At 40.4% G+C, this 19,014-nt stretch overlaps 1 protein-coding gene across 1 annotated transcript in view; it reads right to left on the reverse strand.

The window, feature by feature from the left end:
* RFTN1 (raftlin, lipid raft linker 1) overlaps positions 1–19,014 on the reverse strand; it is a 180,604-nt gene that overhangs the window by 93,191 nt on the left and 68,399 nt on the right. The window contains exon 3 of the mRNA XM_005863630.2: positions 16,550–16,736. Coding sequence (XP_005863692.1) covers positions 16,550–16,736 — 187 coding nt within the window. The remainder of the gene's footprint in view (positions 1–16,549; positions 16,737–19,014) is intronic.

Genomic DNA, 19,014 nt, shown 5'->3' on the forward strand with positions numbered 1-19,014 from the left:
AAAACGAAGGAAGGGAAGCCATCATACACTGTGGGGATTTGTGTGTTTGCTTTGGTTCGGTAGCATTTCTTCTCTGAGTTAGTGTCTCTAGTCTTAAACAATACCTACACCCCCTGCCTGACTATAATTATCCAATGACACCCCTCAAATCCCATGAGGTCAAGGACGGAAGTAACTGGGTCTGGGGGAGGAAAGAGTAATCTCCTGTGATGTGCCCCAACTTTAGGCACCGGAACAACCCAACAAGCAAACCCTGGGCTCTGTGAATCATACAGGGTTTCCCACAGGACAGGCATTCTCAGGCCTGGCTGCGCCAACCTCGGGATCGTAGGGAGTTCTCACAAATTCTGACGTAAGTGGTACAAGGTACGTCTTAGGCAAAGAGGCCTTGGAAACTCCCCCGTGATTCTCATGTGCAAAGTGAAGAACTGTTTGTGGTTACGGCCACTGTCACTGCCACTCTGATTTTCCTTGGCAGATAACCAAACAAGTCATGAAAAAGAGAAAACACAAAAAGAATGTCCTGTAGAGACCGGTATGCAGACATGAAGAAGACAAACCTCCACGAAAAAGGAGCAGAGATAAAGGAAACATAAGATACCTTTCTCCATCCATGTCTCTTTTGGTCAAAAAAACTCACAAATACTTCCCACTTATTTTCAATTTTTTGTGGCAAAAAATATACAAAACATTTACTGTCTTAACCATTTCGAAGCGTGCAATTCAGTGTCATGAAGTAGATTCACATTGTTGTGCAAGCATTGCCACTATCTGTTTCCAGAACATTTTCATCATCCCCAACAGTCCTCGTTTGTTTGACACCTTATAAATAGGACTTGGGCCAAAAAACTGAATGTGGGCAAGTAGGAAATTTAAACAAACGCCTGTCAAACAGACACATAAAAGCAGATCCAGACACTGCGCATCTGTGCACACACCTTTCCTAAGGGCAGGGCAGGAGGGCAAATAGCCCGTGTGCTAAAGTACCTTAGAGGTCAACACCCCTGGCCACAGGAGTCAGAGTCGTTTTAAGACCACAATAAAGACCACCTACTCTGTGCCACACTGACCTGACTACTCACACACAAACATCAACGGTCATAAAAACTGTGCGCAGACTCAGAGCTGTGCTCGGAGACCTCGCATTACAACTCTCCCCAGGCAGCGGGTCAGAAGGTCAACCGAGGAAGGTGAACGTGAAGGTCCATAAACAATGCGTGAAAGGAGTTTTTTATGAGAACACATACTAGACACTTTGTTCTCAATAAAAGATACAGAAATGGTCTTTGTGTGCACCCAGGAAGATGCTCCCTCCTATTTGTCTTCCAACACAGTCATGCCAGGTGCCCTGCCACATTCCCGTGTCTGAGAGCAATGTGGCTGCAGACGCACTGGGCCCCACCATGAGGCAAGTCACAGTGCAGCAGCGATGCTAAATGGCAGGTGCCACGTCACTACGGTATTGGAGGGACAACCATCACAAACTTGGGCAGTTTCTATCTCAGTTGTGACTAGGAATTCCAGAGCAGGGTTGCCAAATCTAATTTTTTTAAAAATAAGTCATCAAACTGTGCTTTAATGTTAGCCATAACTATTAAATTTTGGCTCCAAACAAAGTAATGTAGGCCAAGATGTTTGAGATTGAATTTGACCTCTGAGCCACCAGTCTCTGGCTTCTGGGTTACATGCACAAAGCTACAATATGAGTCACAGGAGGCTGCATGTCAGGGAAGAGATAAGAAGGAACAGATTATCTATTTGTATCATAATCAGAATTACTAACCCTTAAACCCAACCCAGATATTTCATTCCTTGGAATGACTCAGCAGGTTTTTCTCCCTGGTGCCCCCCCCCCCCCCCCAAATCCAACCAGACCATGGCCAGTACATGTACACAGCCCCCTGTCTGCAGTCACAGTGGCTGTGTCATAACCATTTATTAAGCCAAGAACATGTCTGCAGGCAAAGACTGTAATACGTATGAGTGCTTTAATATTTAAAATTATCGCAGGCAAAAGGGTTAACCCTCACATTATTCTGACGAAATGCCAAGCCGTAAGTTGAACACCCATTTTGGTCTCGTGGCAGATCTGAGATCAGGCGACTAAAAAACAAATGCCTGTGGAAAAATTATTGTAAACTATACTTTTAAATAATAAACATGCGAATAAAAACTTCATAACACTACTTTTAAATAATAAACATGTAAGAGATCTCACTGCAACTCAGAAAGCCCTTAGATCGCTTCAAAGACCATGAGTTTAAACATCTTCTTTTTCCCAGGACACGAAGCAGAGTTTGAACTTGAGTTATGAAAAGAAAGGAGAGAGAATGTGCAGTTCATCAATAAGACTACTTTTGTTTCATTTAGGAATAATCAGAAAGAAAAGGGTAACAAACACAAATTTAGATTACTAGGCACTTCTCCAACTAGAATAAAAATATTACTAAATTACAGAAACAAATTCTCTCTCTCTCTGGGAAACAGGAAGAAATTTTAAGATATTCCCCCAAGGCAACACCAGGCTCAAGTATAATGATCATAATGGCTTTCATTTTTTCTTAAGGAGAAAGATGGGGGTGGGGAACAGAAATTAGAAAAGATCTGAAAAAAGATTTGTCATTGAAAGAAAAAGAAGCCTTTTTCTAATTTCATTCGCTTATGTAAAACCAGTAACAATAAAAACATCTATTCATTTATTTATTCATCTTTTCATCACCTTCTTGACCACTGACCATATGTGCCATACATAAGGCATTGAGTTAGATTCTGCCCTTAAGAAACTTGTACTCTAAGGAAAGAGGAAGGCTACATAAACAAAAATGCAAGGAGAGTTCAGTTATTTCCACTGTCAGGGATCAGTATTTAAAAAAAAAAAACAAGTAGCATATAAGCTGAGACTCTGAAGCTGGGTAGAAATTAGTGATGGGACAATGGATAAAAGGCACCAAGAACAGAAATCAGTAAGGATCTAGAGGTAGCATGAGTTATATGATGGAAAAAATAAGTAGGTCACTTTAAAAAAACAACACATAAAGGGTTGTTTATTATAGTTCAGTTGCATCCGTAAACATCAGCCTAGTGAATGTATGGACGAATTTGTTGTTAGGATGAATCTGAGATTGAGGCTCTGCAGTACGTAGAGCAGAAAAGTAAGAAACGAGGTTGGAAAGAAAGGTTGGGCGGTGTTGCTACAGGATGGGATTGCACTTCATTTTGAGGTCAAGGAAAGTCACGGATGGTCTGAAATAAAAGATACTAAAATACGGATTTTAGGGAGATTAAAGCAGCACTATGTACAATGTAGGAAGAGGGGAAGAATATTTTAAGAGAGCAGAAACGAGAGCTGAGCTAAGGTTGTTGTAGAGGGAGTGGATGAATAAGAGATTTTAGCTATTTCTTGTCTCTGCAATTTGGTGGTGGTTGTGATATGGAGGGAGGGAGGGGAATAAACAGCTCGTCCAAAAGATGCTCTCAGAACAATGAGGAAAAGATTTCAGGTAATTTTTATGACCTCCTCTTTTGAAAATGAACCAAATCTACCAAAAAAATAAAAATAAAAATAAAAATGAGGCTGCTGCGACCAAAAGTTACCCTTAATAATGAAGTTTAGGAAATGCATGAAGAAAATATAGCCGAGTAAACAAATCCTACTAAGTCTTTAAATAAGGCACCTAACTATAGAGTTCACCAGGGGAGTCCTAAAGTAGGAAGGAGGAGAATTAACCCATTGCCTTTTCTTCTAATTTTCCCTTCCTCATTCACCAACAGACATTCACCACTTCTGTTGGTAAGGGCTTGGTATCACCGAGAACATTCTGGAATTGATGGGGGAAGGTGTGCAAATGATACCGAACCAAACACTCTCTTGAGCACTGCCAAGTGGGTGCAAGTCACCATGGGCACCTAACTATCCAGATCTGACTGCTATTGATTCTAGAGAAAATGTTGCCACATCCTGTCTCACAGGCCCCCTGGTAGGTAAAAGCATCAGTGACTAGCACAGCACAATAGGTTCACCATTAACCTTAAAAGGCAAGAGGAAAACAAACCAGCCTTACCCCGGTGGTCCCTGTAGGACAGTGGTTCTCAACCTGGGGGTCGCGACCCCTTTGGGGGTCGAACAACCCTTTCACAGGGGTCGCCTAAGACCATTGGAAAACACATATATAATTACATATTGTTTTTGTGATTAATCACTATGCTTTAATTATGTTCAATTTGTAACAATGAAATTGGGGGTCATCACAACATGAGGAACTGTATTAAAGGGTCGCGGCATTATGAATGATCCACAAACACACTGTAGGATGTACCTGTGAAAGAATTTCAACCTCCACCAAACTGAACTACAGAAAAGAGAACCAGAAGGAAGGAGATTTGGGGCAAACCCTTGCTTTCTCTGGAATCCTGTAAGGCTCCTCATTTACTTTGAAAGATATGGAAAGGACTAATATTTTAGTATTTGTGCATAAATAATACCGTATCACAGACATAGCACTGAATAAAAGCAGGGCTGCCTGATATTTTTTGATTCATGAAAGTCAATAATCGGCAAACAAAATAACAGTAAGAGCTCCACACATGAACGCTTTTCCTAAGACTCTCTCATGGGCCATGTCCAGTTGAGTGACAGGAAGTGTCTTCTCTATCTACATTTAATGCACATGCATGTTCTAATTCAAATTTGATTATCCTTTCCTTCTTTCCTAGCTCTCCCTACCTACACCCTCTAATTGAGTCTGATGATTTAAATGTTCTATATCTTCACTGTCCAATACTGTAGCCACCACCCACATGTTGCTACCGGGCACCTAAAATGTGGCTAAGTACAACCCAGGAACTGAATTTTTAATTTTGCTTAATTTTAATTAATTTAAATGTAAATAGCTACATGAGGCTAGCAGCTATGTAATAGAAAAACACAGCTTAACTCTGTTTTTAAACTTTAACATGAACACGGACATCACCTGGGATCTTGTGAAGATGAAGATTCTGATTTAGCAGGTCTGGGCAGGCCTGGGAACCTGCATTTCTCAGGAGCTCCCAGGTGATGCCTGCTGATGCATGAACCATACTTGGAGTAGCAAGACTCCACCTGTTTCTGGAAGCATCAGTGTGACACAGAAGCTTCATGGGTCAGTGGTCTCCAAATTCTCTGGTCACACACCCTGTCGGTAAAAACTTCTGAATACTAACTGCTATACCAACATTTTACCTATGTTATAAAACAATACATATAGAAGTTTGAAAAGATCAAAAACAGATGACATAAGCAATATTTAAAAATTATAATCACAGTAAGTTCATATTATCAATAACTAATATCTCAAGGCATAATATACACTTGAAATGAGACCCATGGTTAACAATAGTGAAGTATATCCACATTTCAAAATGTCTTCTAGATGAGTCTAAATCACACACCCTGTCAGTAAAAACTTCTGAATACTAACTGCTATACCGACATTTTACCTATGTTATAAAACAATACATATAGAAGAAGTTTGAAAAGATCAGAAACAGATGACATAAGCAATATTTAAAAATTATAATCACAGTAAGTTCATATTATCAATAACTAATATCTCAAGGCATAATATATACTTGAAATGAGACCCATGGTTAACAATAGTGAAGTATATCCACATTTCAAAATGTCTTCTAGATGAGTCTAATTTATTTGGCCATCTTGTGTCTGATCTGAATAAGTAAGCATTGTGTGTTTTTTTTTTAAATCTCACTAACGAAGCTCTTATGAACAGCTGGAGATAGGTCAGTGTGGCTACCTGAGAGAGAGAGCGAGAGCGAGAGAGAGAGAGAGAGAGAGAGAGAGAGAGAGGAGAGAGGATTTTACATTTACAGAAAAATTGTAAGCCATATGTATACTGCATGGGGATTAATATAGTTAAAACTACAAAAAAATGATCCACAAACACACTTCACTGAGCTCTGGATTGAAAGTACTCCTCTGAACCCGGCCTCCCGCAGGGCCCCTCCTGCTTCCTATAGACAGGCAGCCTCTGACATCTGCAACCAGCCAGGGGTACCACCTTCACAACGAATGTTAAATATTAATAATGCATAATTTCTCTACTTTTTCAATATACATAGAAACTTCAGTTCTCCTTCAGCAAAGGTACGTTGGTAACAACTGGTGTAGACAGTACATAGCCTTTTCAGAATGATCACAATGCTCTAAAACAGAAATTTACTTCTGACAATGAATACTGAATTCTATACTCTTGAAAACACAAATATTGAATTTCTATGCTCTTAGAAATTCTTCTTAAATTAGTATGTAGGTATAATTATAATTTCAGTAGGGTTTACTGGGAACTGAGGAAAAACCACTTTAGACTTTATATGGAAAAAAATCAATGTGCAAAAATAGCCAAATCCTGAAAAAGAAGAATAGTGCCCTACTAGATAATATACACTGCAGACCCATTGTAATCAACATAGCATGGTATTAGGACAAAAATCAATCAATAAATCAAGGAACAATAAAGAATCTGGAATAGATGAGGTATATATAGAAATCTGACCTATAATAAAGGTGGCATTTCATCCAGGGGCAGTTAGGTTAATGTAATAAATGCTGTTGGCAATGACAGTTATCTGAAAGAAAATAAAGTTAGAACTCCTTCCTCATGTCCAAACTCTAACCCATGGTTCTCAAGGGCGAGCAGTTTGCCTGTCAGGGGACAGCTGGTAATGTCTGGAGACATTTCTGATTGTCAAAATGCAGAGGCGGGGAGAAGGGATGTTTGCTAGGCATCTAGTGGGTAGAGGCCAGGATGCTGCTAAATGTCCTACAACGCACACTCTCCCACACAAAAACTTATCCAGCCCAAAATGTCAGTAACTAAAAACTATACATTGAGAAATCCTACCCTAACTCTCACCCTAATGTATATCATGAAGCAATGAACAAGAACTCTCCCTAGCCACAGCAATAAATACATGGTAGTTATTTTGACTATTACCATAAATGAGAAATCATATTAGGAAGTGCCTGCAAACATATTAATGACTTTTACAAGAAAAGTGTGCTTTTGTTCGGAGTAAGATCCAGGTTGCTTCACAGAGTTTAGGGGATTTGAACTATAGAAGTTTGAGAATGAAAATTTCAACAAGTCAGGTAGGTTATAAACCTCCCTAGAGCAGGGACTATGCCATCTCATCGTCTCTAACAAAGGCTACGGCCTTAAAAGATACAAGACAAAGACACCTGATAAATACATTTTGATTTCGTCTTTAGGGAACAGAGGGAAAATGATGCACGAATGACCTTAGAACTATCATTTGCATAGGACCGTTTTAGTGCAGAAACTGACAAGACCCAGTCAGCCTGTTGAATGGAGACATCTGGGGAAGCCCCAAATACTTTGCAGTGGCAGCCCTATGTCCTGAAACCAGCTGGGGAATAACCAGGCCTGTGGTCCCATAGGCTGCCATGGGGGCTGGGGATGCCATAAGGCCCAGAGGATTCTGGGAATTCTCTGAGAACCCCCAATATGCTCCAGGCCCTCAGCTGAGCTGAAAGATGGGACTTAAGCCCATACCCACTCACCACCTCAGATTTCATCACCGAGAAGTCATTAATACCACAACTTCTTCAGCCTAATTTTCCTAGGATATAAAATGGGATGTGGGGATAAAGATAATGGTACTTTTCAGCTACAAAACAGAGTAAGTCTAACCCTCTGCTGATCACACAATAATATTTTCAACAAATACTAACAACCAAAACAACCATCAGTAGGACATAGTGAGAATAAATTGTAACACTTAACACATAAGGAACGAAGCCCAAGGGCTCTCAGACCCTCAGAAAGCAGGTGTTGTATGCATACGAGTTACTATTTTGGTTTTTAAAGTCTTTGTAGCCATTTTTAGTTCCAACTCGTGATGGATGAATAGGAAGCAAATGAAATGATGTACTCCCCTAAATCATATTTAAAGCAATCACCTCTTTGTAACATGGTTCTATCTTTCAACCACTTAAAAATTATAGAAAACAGCTAGAGAGATTATAGAGATAATGATTATATCAAAATCTCAAGACACTGAAACCATCATAATGTACGGAGATGGATCCAAAGCTATTTCTCACCTGCTGCTGCACCCATAGCTAGAAATGTAAAATTCAATTAGAACTAGTCTTTTCTAGGACCGATCACCTGGTAAAACCCATTACATCTTTCTCAGTTTGAAAAACACACATAACCTAAGTTGTCTCTGATTGACAAGGAAGAGAAAAAACAAAAAAGAATTTGGCAGGAATACTTAAAGTAAGACAATTTGGTTCCTAAATTTAATATGGGATAGTCATGTAAATACAAAAGTCTAAGACTTTAGTAAAATTATTTACAACTACGTTACCTACACTGCGTGCATGTGGACCTCAAAACAGTAAGTGTCCCTATAGTCCAACTGCAATGCCACAGAAATCAATCTTCCCAGAGAGTCCAATTTTATTTAAAGATCGTGTATATGTGTGGAAGCAGGGAGAGCTTTTATTTATTTTACTATAAAACAAATACAGGCATTTCATAGTATTGTAGTGTTTGCATAAGTTTTAAGATCAACAGGAAATTTCAAAGAAACTTTGTGCTTGTGCTTCTGTGTTTTGGGTCCCTGCTCACTGCTCTCTGCCATTCCAAACCACTTCTGGGGAAAGACCTGAAATCACTAGTTTGCTAATTCTCTCTCTGAGGAAACAAAATAAGTAAATAAATAATCAAACGTGGGGAGAGACACAGACAATCAAGGACAGGTTGGGGCAGGGGAGGAATGAGCTTTCAGGCAAACAATACCTCTCTCTCTCTTTCTCTCTCTCTCTCTCTCTCTCTCTCTCTCTCTCTCTTCCCACTGGGATAAAGGTGGATGCCTTGAAGAGAGAGAAAAAGAATAGCTAGGCAAGCCATTTAGGGGTGTGGATTGAAAAAAAACACACCACTCTCTTTCCCCCAGGAGAATGTGGCTTTACGCTGGCATATTTGATGGGAAAGTGCAAACACAATAATTAACAGTGAATCCTGAAACTTCAACACAGAAAAGGGTGTCACTCCACATGAGATGGGAAAATAGGGGGAATGCATTAAGGCAGTCCAGTGATGCTGGACAGCCCTGCGGGGGGCAGGATGGCAGTCCAGAGAGCTAATCAAGTTCTCCCAACACCTCGGGAAGCCTGAGAAAACTGATGGAAGGATGATGCCACACCAGCAAGGAGGGGCAGCCACCAGCCAAGAGTGGGGAACCTGAATCCAAAATGACAATCTCCCGGCTAAACAAAACCCTCACATTCCCTGCTCTGATTTAAGAAAAGAACTTTGAATCCACCTTCCTCGATTTCTGCTCCCTGGGAACACACCAGCTGCTGCGGTTTCTCCACCACAGTCACACATGTCAATCACTGCCAAGCCCAGCGTTACTTTTCTTCCCCATGTGTGATTCCAACAATCAGCTCGCTCCAGGGCTGAACCCCAGCCTCGCGTGTGAGCATTTTCTAGGGCACACCCCGGTAGGCGCTACCACCCCCTGTGTATTTCGTTTAATTATGAAACCTCTTTCTAGAAGCCCCAGAATTCTCCCAAGAGTCGAGGTAATTGGTAGAAATTAGCCACAAGGCCACTTAAAGAGGACACTCTCGACGATAATTTTTAAGAGAATTTTCATTTTAGTTCCGATATAATTTTGTACTTTCCCAGTGTTGCCCTTTTCAAATGCCAAAGAAAATGTTCGTGTTATCATGTGGGCTATCACATAGGCGATGTAATGCATTTGTACTCCACTTAAGGTCCAAAGATTCGTACCCCTTTGAAGGCCATCCTTTGGATGTTTTTTAAAATGAAAACACACACACACACACACACACACTGAAAAATAATATCCCTTGTGGAAAATCCCTGTTATTTGGACAATGAGAGGATTGTGTGTGTGCGTGTGAGTGTGTGTGTGTGTTCCACTAGTTGGGTTCATGTTGTGTGAATACATTATCAAGGTGCACTTTGGGTACTGGCAAATGTGTAAACCCAAAACAGATCCATCTTGCCATGAATGTATGGTCCTTTAATGAATAATGGAGTAAAATTCCAGGGCCTGGTATTATTCTACTTAAGTCAGAAAAATTCTATTGAGTAACACCTACTCAGCACCTGGCACTCTAAGTAAGCAACGGAATCCAAAGATGAAAGATTTAGCAAGGGGGAGGTAGGAGGGTAGACACATAAAAACCAATAACAAGAGCATCTGAGAAGTCGGATGAGTGTGTGGGTAGAAGGGGGACTCGGCAGTTCAGAGTGGGAAGCAACTCCATGGAAACGAGCAACTGAAATCTTCAAGGTTGCAAGATGGCAGCCAGCGGGGTGGGGCCGGGGGTACACAATGTTATTTTGAAAAAGTGAGGCAATGGTTTAAAAAGACCAGTTTTCACCTAAAAATCCAGATTTCTGGCTCTTGAAAAAAGTTCAAGTTTCGGCAACACTTGGCAACAAAGGGCAGAGTTAGCGTTGGCTCTTCAATCCACAAGAGTCCCTCCTCGAGACGCCTGGCCCTCGGGGCACCTGAACTTGCAGACCCTGCCTTCGAATGAAGGCAGTGTTCAAGCGTTCAGATTCCCGACCTCAAGAGGGGGACCAACGGTAAAGCTGAGCACTCTCTGGGATTTGCTTTCCTGGAAATAAAAGCCAAAAGCCAACCGAACTGCCTCTCTCTGCATCGCTTGACACTGGGTGGCCTGAGATGACTCATTCGGCTTGCTGACACGGTCCGAGAGGAAAGACTTCTCAGACTCCAAGCAGACGGTCAATTTGGGACAGAGCAACTCACTTGATTAGCACTGCTCTCGGCAAGCCACTGTATCTCTGAGACCACCAGAGGCATCTAGCATAGCAAACCCGGGCTCAGTAAGCAACACCAAAGTGGGCCGGTCCTCCTGGGCTTGCCGTGGCCTCACACAGCTCAGACTTCTCTCCTGGCTCCTAACCGCCCTTCGAACACATCCCAGTGGACATCCTGCCACCAGCAACTGCCACAAACGTGATACAACCAAACTGATGTTGTTCCCCTTCTCCTGTGGTAGATGCTATCTGTGTTCCACCCAGGTCCCCTCCGAGCACCCTTCCCGGCTCTGTGTGTCCCTCAGCTTCTGCATGACTTGAAGTCTTCTTTGGCTATTGGAATTGCTTCACCTGGATGTGCCCTAGACCTGGACATGTCTGGAGCAGCTCATGGCAAATGGCTCTCAGGTGCAGAAGGGTGGAGGCCAGTTGCCCAGCCTCAAGGTAGACTCACCACTTCCCCCTGTATCAGGCTGAGGCATTGCACCCTGATGGCTTCCTCCCCTTCCCTATCTATGTCTCCCCTCCTAACTGATTCCTCTTGGGAGAACTTCCTTAAGGATCCTATCAGGGTCTGCTTTTGGGAAAACCCATCAGACACATCCCCTTCCCCATCACTGCCCCTTTCCAGTTAATCCTCCCAGTTTTTCGGAGTCAAAAGCTGACTCATATTTTGATTTGTCTTCTTCCTCCACGCTGTCCCTTTCCAGCTAAACATTAAATCCAGTATTTTCTCTTATGACATATCTCACATCTGTCTTCCTTGGCTTTTTACTACAACCTACTCTAATTACTGATCATCTCTCACCATAACTATCGCCATGTTTTCTCAACTTGCATTTCTTCCCCCCTTAAGCGTTTGAAAACTCAGCACCTCTAATGGATGCTCCTCCAAAACAAAACAAAACAGATTTTTTTAGAAATATCACACCCGCTGGAGACCAAGATGGCGGCATAGGTAAACACCGGAGACTGGTTCCCCAGTGCCTTTAGGATAGAGTTCAAACTCCTCAGCTCGCCTGTCAGAGGACTCCTGGATCCAGGCCCCATGCTTCTCCCCATTTCCCTCCAGACCTCGTGCTCCGGTCGCCCCACATCATCCATGGCCAACTTTCCCAGGCTCCTGACTCCCCTAGGCCAGCGTCCCAAGGGACAGTGTTTCACCACTTGTGCTCTGTTCAAATCTACCCACCCCTCCAGACCAGAGCAGATGGAACTGAGGCGCCTCCTCCCTCCTTGAGCAAATTCCAAATGAGAGGTGAAAATGGAGACCCACATAATTTGCATATAGACTTTACATTCCCCTAGTAGATAAGTTTCTTGAGAGCTGGGAGCTCTTTAGAATCATCTTTGCCTAGTGAAGCTACATCACACATGTTTATCTTAGAAAAATCTAACTGAACGGGAGGAACATTTACCACTTAAAACGGTGCCAGTTATTCTACTCAGCCAGCAGATGTGTCCCAGAATGGATGTGAGACAGGAGGCGTGGAGATGATGTCTCCTCAGTCTCAGTTCCCACACACACCTCCCTGGGTGCAAGCATCTCAGCCCCCTAGGTGTGATTCTAAGGAACACTCTCTACAAACCCCAATCAACTTCCTTCCCCTCGGGGCTCACTGTTGGACACACCAATTTGGTCTAGTCCTGAAGGAAAATACGCATCGGTCAGGTAGAGAGATGCTACGGTATTACATTTCATGGGCAATTAAAGAAATTTTCAAGGGCAGCTTCGATTGTATGCATTTTCCCGCCTCCCAACAGGGCTTCACCCTCTCCATTAGCTGCAGTTCCGCTGTGTGTCCCACCCCCTGACCCCAGGCCAAAATGTCGACAGAGCTGGCAAATGTCCTGGTCCTCTGTACCATATAAGGTATTATTCCAGGGGACCTGGACTCTAATGACTTCAACCCATTCGTGATGAAAAACACATCACTGACACCTTGTACTAGCTCGATGTGTGAACAATGACAATTCAACAGCTGAAAAATTAATCAGCACAAAGCATTTTTGTACTTATGTCTACAACCATCAATGACCTAGAATTAAACCCACACTCATGAAACATCAGCAGTGACATTTTAATAACCGACTTCTCTTAGCCATCATGTTTTGAGATCTTTGGCAACTTATTCTAAGGAAAACTGCCCAGAAAAAAAAATTGAAGGACAACTTCACTGTATTTAGAATTCAGAGCAAATGCAATAATATTGTCTGTTAAAAATCACTCTGTGTCCCAAAGAAAGAGTAGAGAGAAGGAAGTACAGACTCTCTACTTATTCTAAGTGTCTCATTTGGCTATTCATTCTTGAAATCAGTTTTCAAAGTAACTGACTTTAAATTCAACACACTTAGGATTAAGAACAATTTATAACTAGATGTGTGATTTGGCCTGCCATCCTAAAATGAAATGGCATTTATAAGAATTTTCAAAAGAAAGGATCAGACAATTTTTCATAGATTTAAGTGAAATTTGTCAAAATGATAGAGGGCTCAAGGAAATGTTACTGTACCAAGCTTTGGGAATGACTCATTAATAATCCAGTTAGACTGTCAATGATGCTCTCAAATTACCCAAACTCCACTAGAAAACATTTCATTATAAGACAAATAAAATCCTCCCTCCACATGGGCATTATTCCTATGTTTGCCCGAAAGAAACCAGGTCCAAATGAAAAGCTACTTCGTCCAGAGACATTTCCTTAGGTGATTCCTCCTTTTCCCAGACTCCCATGATATGATGCCTTATTTTCTCAGTTAAACTGTAGATGCCTGGAAAGCAGGCTCCATACGCAGGTGAACCTTGAACCTGTGCCCACCAGTGTCCCATGACGTAAAGTTCCTAGCATGTCCCTTACAAAGAATACAAGCTCAGTAAGTGTGAATGAATGAATGTAAGCTTGCATGGTTTTATTCTTTTTCCTGGTCTTGCTGTAGACCCTAAAACCTAGTTATTTGCCAAAAACTTTACGTTCACCTTTCAAACACATTAAAGTTGATATCTAAGTTTCGAGTAGTCATCTCATGGTGATTCTCACTAATGAACTTGATCTGGACTGACAGTAATCTAGAAAGTTTATCTACACCTCTTTCAATGCGGTCTACTTACAACACATTAACTAGGCATTTACTTCCTCTTGGAGAGTGAAATCATTTCATTTAACAGCATCTACAGCTGTCAGAACTTTGGCAGACTTCGTGAAAAATATCATCTTAACTGTCTGTATTAAAAATTAATCACATAAGATTTATTTTGTTTTGTTTCTACTAAACTCCCTGAAGAAAAGGTTCTGTTGTGGGACTTTTTGATTGTTTAATTTTAATAGTGTGGGGTATTTTTCTCATGATGCAAAAACATGGTTATTGCATTTGTGAGGAGAGAAAGTGCCTGTATTTTAAAATTATACTGTATAATGAAATGCTTGCTTTTCCACTCTTCCCACACAATACTGACAGGGAATGGAAGTGGGCAAATTCTCTCGGTCATTTTGCCGTAAGAATGGTAAATTGCCATTTTCATTGCCGTACTTGAAAAATTACCAAGCTTTTGCAATTTCTTTAAAACAAAAACAAAGCGGGGGGCAGTTTCAAAGAAGACCCAGCACAAAATTGTACAAGGAATTTCTTGTGTCTAGAATGTTCATTATAGTCATCCTGGTGGGTAGCTAGACACTCTGGACTAGAGTGAACTCAAACCCACAGAGAATGCATCTTCTCTTTTTTGAAAACCCCCCTGCACACCAATGTTTCATTCTTCTTAACAGCTTGACCCATTTTCCTCTTCCAGAAAGTAAGCTCATTAGGTACCTTGACAAATACCTCAGCGTCTGGGTCTTAGCTTCCTCACCTTTAAAATGGAAATAAAAATAGTATCTAACTTCATAAGCTGATTATGAGGATGAAATGACACTCAAAAAGCCTGGCACACAGCAGATGCTCAATAAGTGTCATCATGCATGTCTCTTGTGGAACCTGAAACCACTATGGCTCCCAGAACCATTTCCTCTTGTGATTGACCTAGATATTGATCCACAGCCAATCAACATAAAGAAACAAATATGCCAAAAAGGCAGATGTTAAAAACAAATTTCACTCTACAAATACCATGGTGATTCTGGACATTAGCAAAGGCATATGTCATCTTTCACTTCAAATTCTAATGCACATTGGCTCAGACTAAGAACCCTCCTGATCAGCTGTGAAGAAATGAACTCTGCTTGGCAGCAAAGAGGAGCCCATCTTAGCCACACAGCCTCCCGCTCTGGCTGTCCTCCTGAGCTCACCAGCCCAATGTTTGTCCACCTGGCAAACCAACTTGCGAAAAGAGAGAAAAAAGAAGTAGTTACTCTGCACTCTCCCTCCTTTTAAACTATGGTCCATGTTGTCATTCCATGACAGATGGCCAAAGGACAGATCCATTTCCCTCTGCCAGACTTTATTTCAATTTTGTTTTTTTTACAAAAGCAGCAAAAACATACTGTGTTTTCGGTGTTTTGTTTTTTTTTACAAAAGCAGCAAAAACATACTGTGTTTTCTATCCCACCTTGTTTTAAAAAATATATTTAAAATTAATATTTACTGTTCCTTTTGAGAAACCAATCTCCATCTCTTTTTCTAATTAGACCCAATAAAAATATAATAAGAGGAAGAATTCAATGCGTCCAGCCATCCTGAGAAACATCCTCAAAGCCTTGAAAACCAAAATCAAAGCCAAATCAATTACAGCAATAGATTCAGATGGGTTTTGTTTTTCCTCCTAAGAAATTGACAGAATTTATGGTGGGCTCAAAATGGTCAAGTATGTCTAGAGCAGTGGTCGGCAAACTTCGGCTCTCGAGCCACATGCGGCTCTTTGACCCCTTGAGTGTGGCTCTTCCTAAGCCTTAGGAGTACCCTAATTAAGTTAATAACAATGAACCTACCTATATAGTTTAAGTTTAAAAAATTTGGCTCTCAAAAGAAACTTCAATCGTTGTACTGTTGATATTTGGCTCTGTTGACTAATGAGTTTGCCGACCACTGGTCTAGAGTTTGGGGAAAAACCATTAAGTTTGTATGTAGCCGAAAACAATGAGTATGTTTTCCTAGCCATGCTTTTCAGATTATAGCAGTGGTTCTCAACCTTCCTAATGCCGCGACCCTTTAATACAGTTCCTCATGTTGTGGTGACCCCCAACCATAAAATTATTTTCATTGCTACTTCATAACTGTAATTTTGCTACTGTTATGAGTTATAATGTAAATATCTGATATGCAGGATGTATTTTCATTGTTACAAATTGAACATAATTAAAGCATAGTGATTAATCACAAAAACAATATGTAATTATATATGTGTTTTCCGATGGTCTTAGGTGACCCCTGTGAAAGGGTCGTTCGACCCCCAAAGGGGTCACGACCCACAGGTTGAGAACCGCTGGATTATAGCATTATACTTTAACTGGCTGTACTTTAACTGTTCTGGAAGTACTCCTCTTCGCAGGAGACGCTTTTTTTCTAGCTGAGTTTAATCCAATAAATTAAAGGAGGGAAAAGGTGTAAAATGGAATCCTCTATGTAAGCAGTCAGGCATGGACAGTCACAGGACACTAGGAAATTTTCTCTGGTTGTCAATGTTTTGCCTTACCGGTCAGAGGGCAGAGGCCCTGTCAACACACATTAGCCACCTCATGATGCTCCCCATCCAACCTTGGAGGCCTTACCTGTCGGTTTTCTTGATCAGGATGGCCCTGAAGATGTGCTCCAGGGGTGTCTTCTCCTGCTTGTGGGTTGGTTGCACGAAAGGGTGCAGGGCCACCAGCAAGAAGCCCTGCTGGTACAGCTCCAGGAGCTGGGCGGGCAGGTCTCGCAGGGAGGCCAGCCTCACTGCTGAGGACCGCGGGAGCTCGGCTGGGAGTGGAGAGAGGAAAGGCTCATCAGAGACCCACCAAAACCCCCTGCCCAGCCCCATCCAAGTCCCTCTCCCTTTGCCCTTTCCTGGGGCCTGTAGGTCACCTCTTGTTAAAAAAATGAGCTTTTTCGTGTCTTAACTACTGTCTTCAAAGCGGACTTATACGCAGCAGACTATTTTCCAGCTCATCCAGAAACATTGGTAATTGGATGTCTTAAATCTAAAGTCAATTTTTGTCAGAGATTACCTTGAAAACGTCATTTCCACACTCTCAAAAAATAAAAAAGAAAGAGCAGAAGGAGAAGGAGGAGGAGTAGGTGGAGGTGACAGCTGCATGCAAATATGAAATTGCCAGGTGGCAAACAGCAGCATAAACAATTCAAAAGATAAAATGGAAGAAAATTTCTGTGATATTTAAGACAAAGAGGTGATTTCCTTAATGTACAAAGAAACCACTCCCCCCTCAAAAAAAAAGAAGAAGAAAAATGGGCAAAGTATATGAATAGGCAATTGCTTAAAAAAAATAAAAAGCCAATTACTATTTGTAGACACCCAAATTAACTAAACATTAGAACTATGCATGTCAAAACAAATATTTTCACTTATTAAAATTTAGATTAAAAAATTTTAAGGACAGACAAGATTCAAAATTCAAAAGGTACAAGCATATATGCAGTGAAAACTACATCCCAGCCCTGTCCTCTGCCTCTCAGGCTTTTTCCCTACAGGCAAGCAATATTATCCATTTTTTTATTTTTTAAAATTTTTTTATTGATTAAGGTATTACATATGTATTATCCATTTTTTATATAACCTTAACGATCGCCGAATTCATACAAGTAAATATGTCTATATATCGCCCTCCCATTTCTTTATTAAGGTATTACATATGTATTATCCATTTTTATATACACCTTAATGATCGCCAAATTCATACAAGTAAATATGTCTATATATCGCCCTCCCTTTTTACACAAATGGTAGTATAACATGAATGCACCTTGCTTTTAATCATTTTTTAATCAGTTATCAGTACACTTTTCTTAGAATCCATTCAACAGTAGTAGAGAGAGTTCTTCCTCATTCTTTTTAAAGGTGCACAGGGTACCATAGTGTGATGGACCAGAGATTATTCAAACTGTTGTTTTTATAAGTAATGCTGCAATGAAAAATATAGCTCATAAAGTACATATAAAAAGTAAATTCCTAGGTGTGGAATTGCTGAGCTAAAGATAAATGCATTGTAATATCTTCAGTTATTGCCAGATTTCCTCCACAGAGTAGCACAGATTTACCTCTCATCAGTGCTATACAATCACTGGCTAATCTCATAGTGAGGTGTTCATTTATATTCCTCTTATTATGCAATTTGTATTTTTTAATTAAACATTTCATGATTAAATACTATCTTTCTTGCCTTTTCTGTGAACAGTTCATATCTTTACCCAATCTTCTATTGAGTTATAGCCCCCCCTTTTTTCTAATGGTTTGTAGAAACTCTTTATATATTAGGAAATATAGTCCTCAGTTGTGATACCAGTTACAAATATCTTTCCCCAATTTGCTGTCTTTAACTTTGCATATAAGCTGGGGTTTTGTCATGAAGAATTTTTCTTATGAAGTTGAATTTATCAATCTTGTCTTCAACCACTTCTGAGTTTTATGTTATAGCAGATCTGGAATTATAAAATAATTCTCCTGTGATATCTTATAGTACATATTTCACATTTTTGCATGTACATTTTTGATCCATTTGGAATGTATGCAATATGAATTAAACATTTCCCCCCCAAGGTTTACACATTTTTCCTCATTGATTTGAGATGCCACCTTTATCATATATTATATTCCTGAATATATTTAAGTTTATGACTGTGATTCATTAACCCATTTTAATAATTTTTGTTTCATATTAGTTTTAATATCTGCTCAGGCTATTTCCTGAATTTTCCTATCTTCCTGTTCATTATCTGAATATTCCTGTCTATTATTACGTATTTTTTTTCAATTGGTCTTTAAAACCAGCTAATCAAATTCTCCCTCAAAAAAAAATCTTGTTGGTATTTTTATTGGGTCAAGTTCAAATTATAGCTTAGCTAAAGGAGAATGAATATTTTCATCAGGCTACAAGTACCCATCCAAGAACATGGCATAATTTTTGTTTATTCAAGGCTTTTTTTTTGGTCCCTTATGTGCACATTAAAGTTTTCTTCACCTAGATATTGAACAATTATCAAGTTTATTCCTACTTATTTTATATCATATTGCTATTGGAAT

This window comes from Myotis brandtii, unplaced genomic scaffold, assembly GCF_000412655.1.
Source record: "Myotis brandtii unplaced genomic scaffold, ASM41265v1 scaffold18, whole genome shotgun sequence".
NCBI classification, from domain to species: Eukaryota; Metazoa; Chordata; class Mammalia; order Chiroptera; family Vespertilionidae; genus Myotis; species Myotis brandtii.